General features: G+C 41.4%; 1 protein-coding gene across 1 annotated transcript; it reads right to left on the reverse strand.

The window, feature by feature from the left end:
• Positions 1-243: 243 nt before the first annotated feature.
• Positions 244-1995, reverse strand: LOC133307459 (uncharacterized). Its single transcript, XM_061507966.1, has one exon. It carries the CDS (start codon positions 1972-1974, stop codon positions 244-246), a length of 1731 nt encoding a protein of 576 aa, XP_061363950.1. The 5' UTR covers positions 1975-1995.
• Between the last annotated feature and the right edge of the window lie 204 nt (positions 1996-2199).

The following is a 2199-nucleotide window of genomic DNA, read 5'->3' on the forward strand; positions in this document are numbered from 1 at the left end:
CCATTTGCACGTAAATAGAGAAGCAAACTTGCATTATACTATATCAATTATTACAATAACAAGGCAATCGTGTTTCTTTTCTTTTATTCTAATTGTTCGAATTAGAATATAAATGAGAAAATAAAAAGGCACGACACTTTGTGTGACAAAGAAATGAAAAAGCATACAACACGGCAAAGAAAATGTAGCTAGCACCCACAATGTTACATATTATATTGTATGTGTCTATCACATAATAATACTTTAATTATGATCTACATCATAGATTTCCATTTGTCCTAATTCCCTGCCACCGTTCTCAGCCCCCGCCACTTCAGCTTCTTCCGCCGTCACATCTCCCCGGAACTTCTTATATAGGTCACCACTGTAAAACTTTCTAGTCCTAGCCACCAAAAAGAGCGAAACAATGGCACCGAAGAAAGTTGCAGCTGTGATAATAATAAAGGCTAACTTGAAGCAATCGACCCCAACGCAATTCAATTCCTGCCCTGCCTTTCTTTGTAACCCCAATGCTGCCAACTGCTTCTTAGCTTCTTTGTCATACAAATGCCCAGTGATGCTCACATTAAGCACATATAACCCAAGTGGACTTGCTGCGCTTCCAAAGTTGTACAAAGTTGCATAGTATTTAAGTCCAAAAAGCTCGGATATAATGGCAAAAAGTAAAGGCCACTGTGCACCAAAAGAGAACCCAATAATTACCGAAGCCACATAGAGACCATTTGGCACATCAAATGCTATCAGAAGGTGACCAATACAAGACAATAACAGAGTCAAAGTAAGCATAAGAGGACGAGGGAATTTGTACTTTGTTAGAATATGTTCAGAAGCAAATCCAGCAAAAACACGTCCCAGATAATTCCAAATACTCACTAGTGACACAAAAGTGCTTATGCTTTTCTTTGGGTATCTAAGCGAGGCTCCTATCTGACCAAGATTGTCAATTGCAGTCAAAGTGCCCCCAATCCCACTAATGCAAGCCACGAATAGTATTAACATGTCTATGCTGAATAGGGCTTGAAGTATGGTATAGTCCTCACCTCTATCTGGTGGACTAAACACATTTTGCCACCACTTAGTGTCTTTGGATTCACCATTAGTAGACTCATTCGGATTGACCTTTTCACCCTCGGTTACTATTTCTACCGGCGAGGGATAAACCAATGCATGCCTTTTACTCTGCCAGATCTTATATTCTTCCATAAAGACAACAGCAAGTGGAAGGAAGAGCAAGAAAAGCGCTATAGCAGTACTTGCACCAAACTCACTCCGTGTAAAGTTGACCCTTTTTTGTATTACGATCATGACAAGTAGAAACCCAGCAAGGCCAAGCGAAATATACAAGAAGTTGTAGAAAACCTTGAGCTCGTTACGCTGCCTAATCGGCTTCATGTACCGAATGGTTCCAAGGAAAACAAAGGATATAGCAGCTGGAAGCCAACCAATGAACAAAATCAAAGCCTTTGTGTCATCATAGTAAATAGCAGAGTATAACTGTGTGATGATTGCACCACTAAGACCCACATAGCCTTTGAGGATGCCTAACACAACACCACGGCTTTCAGGGAAGTTCTTAACACAAGTGACGAGAGAGCCAGTGTTTGCAAAAGACTGAGAGTTAGCACCTATGAAGATATAGAGACACATCTGCCACACTTGAGGTCTAGCTATTTTTTGTGTCACTGATAGCCATATCATGAAGTAGCCGAAAAAGTTAAGAACCGAACCCGTGACTAGCACCACCCAGGGTGGGGTAATCTCGTTGATTAGTCCTGATAAGACACCGAAATTGGCACCCAAGTCCTTGAAGAAACTGAGGAGATTGAGAGTGCTTTGGTCATAGCCAAGAGTTTTTTTGATGTCACTGGAGTAAAGGCCAAACATGTAGGTGGCTCCGGAGGCTGCCATGATTAGAAAGGAGGCAAACACCACGAACCACCGACCGGTGATAACTTGGATGGTGAGACTCTTCATGTCTCCCCAGCCATGAACTCTTATGGAACCTGTACCTCCGGCAACTGCCATGTTTATGAATAGTAGTAATCACTCTTCACTCACTTGTAGGTGGTTGTTCGTTATGTGAGGATGTTGAGGTCAATATATAGGTAGAAACATAGGCATAAATAAAACGACTTGGATTTTATGACTTGGATCCGATGTGACGTTTTTATGTCTTCTTGTAGTTGGAGAGGAACGATT

Source organism: Gastrolobium bilobum, unplaced genomic scaffold (assembly GCF_033153095.1).
Source record: "Gastrolobium bilobum isolate Gb01-03AN ecotype WA unplaced genomic scaffold, APGP_CSIRO_Gbil_v1 utg2836, whole genome shotgun sequence".
In the NCBI taxonomy this organism is placed as follows: Eukaryota; Viridiplantae; Streptophyta; class Magnoliopsida; order Fabales; family Fabaceae; genus Gastrolobium; species Gastrolobium bilobum.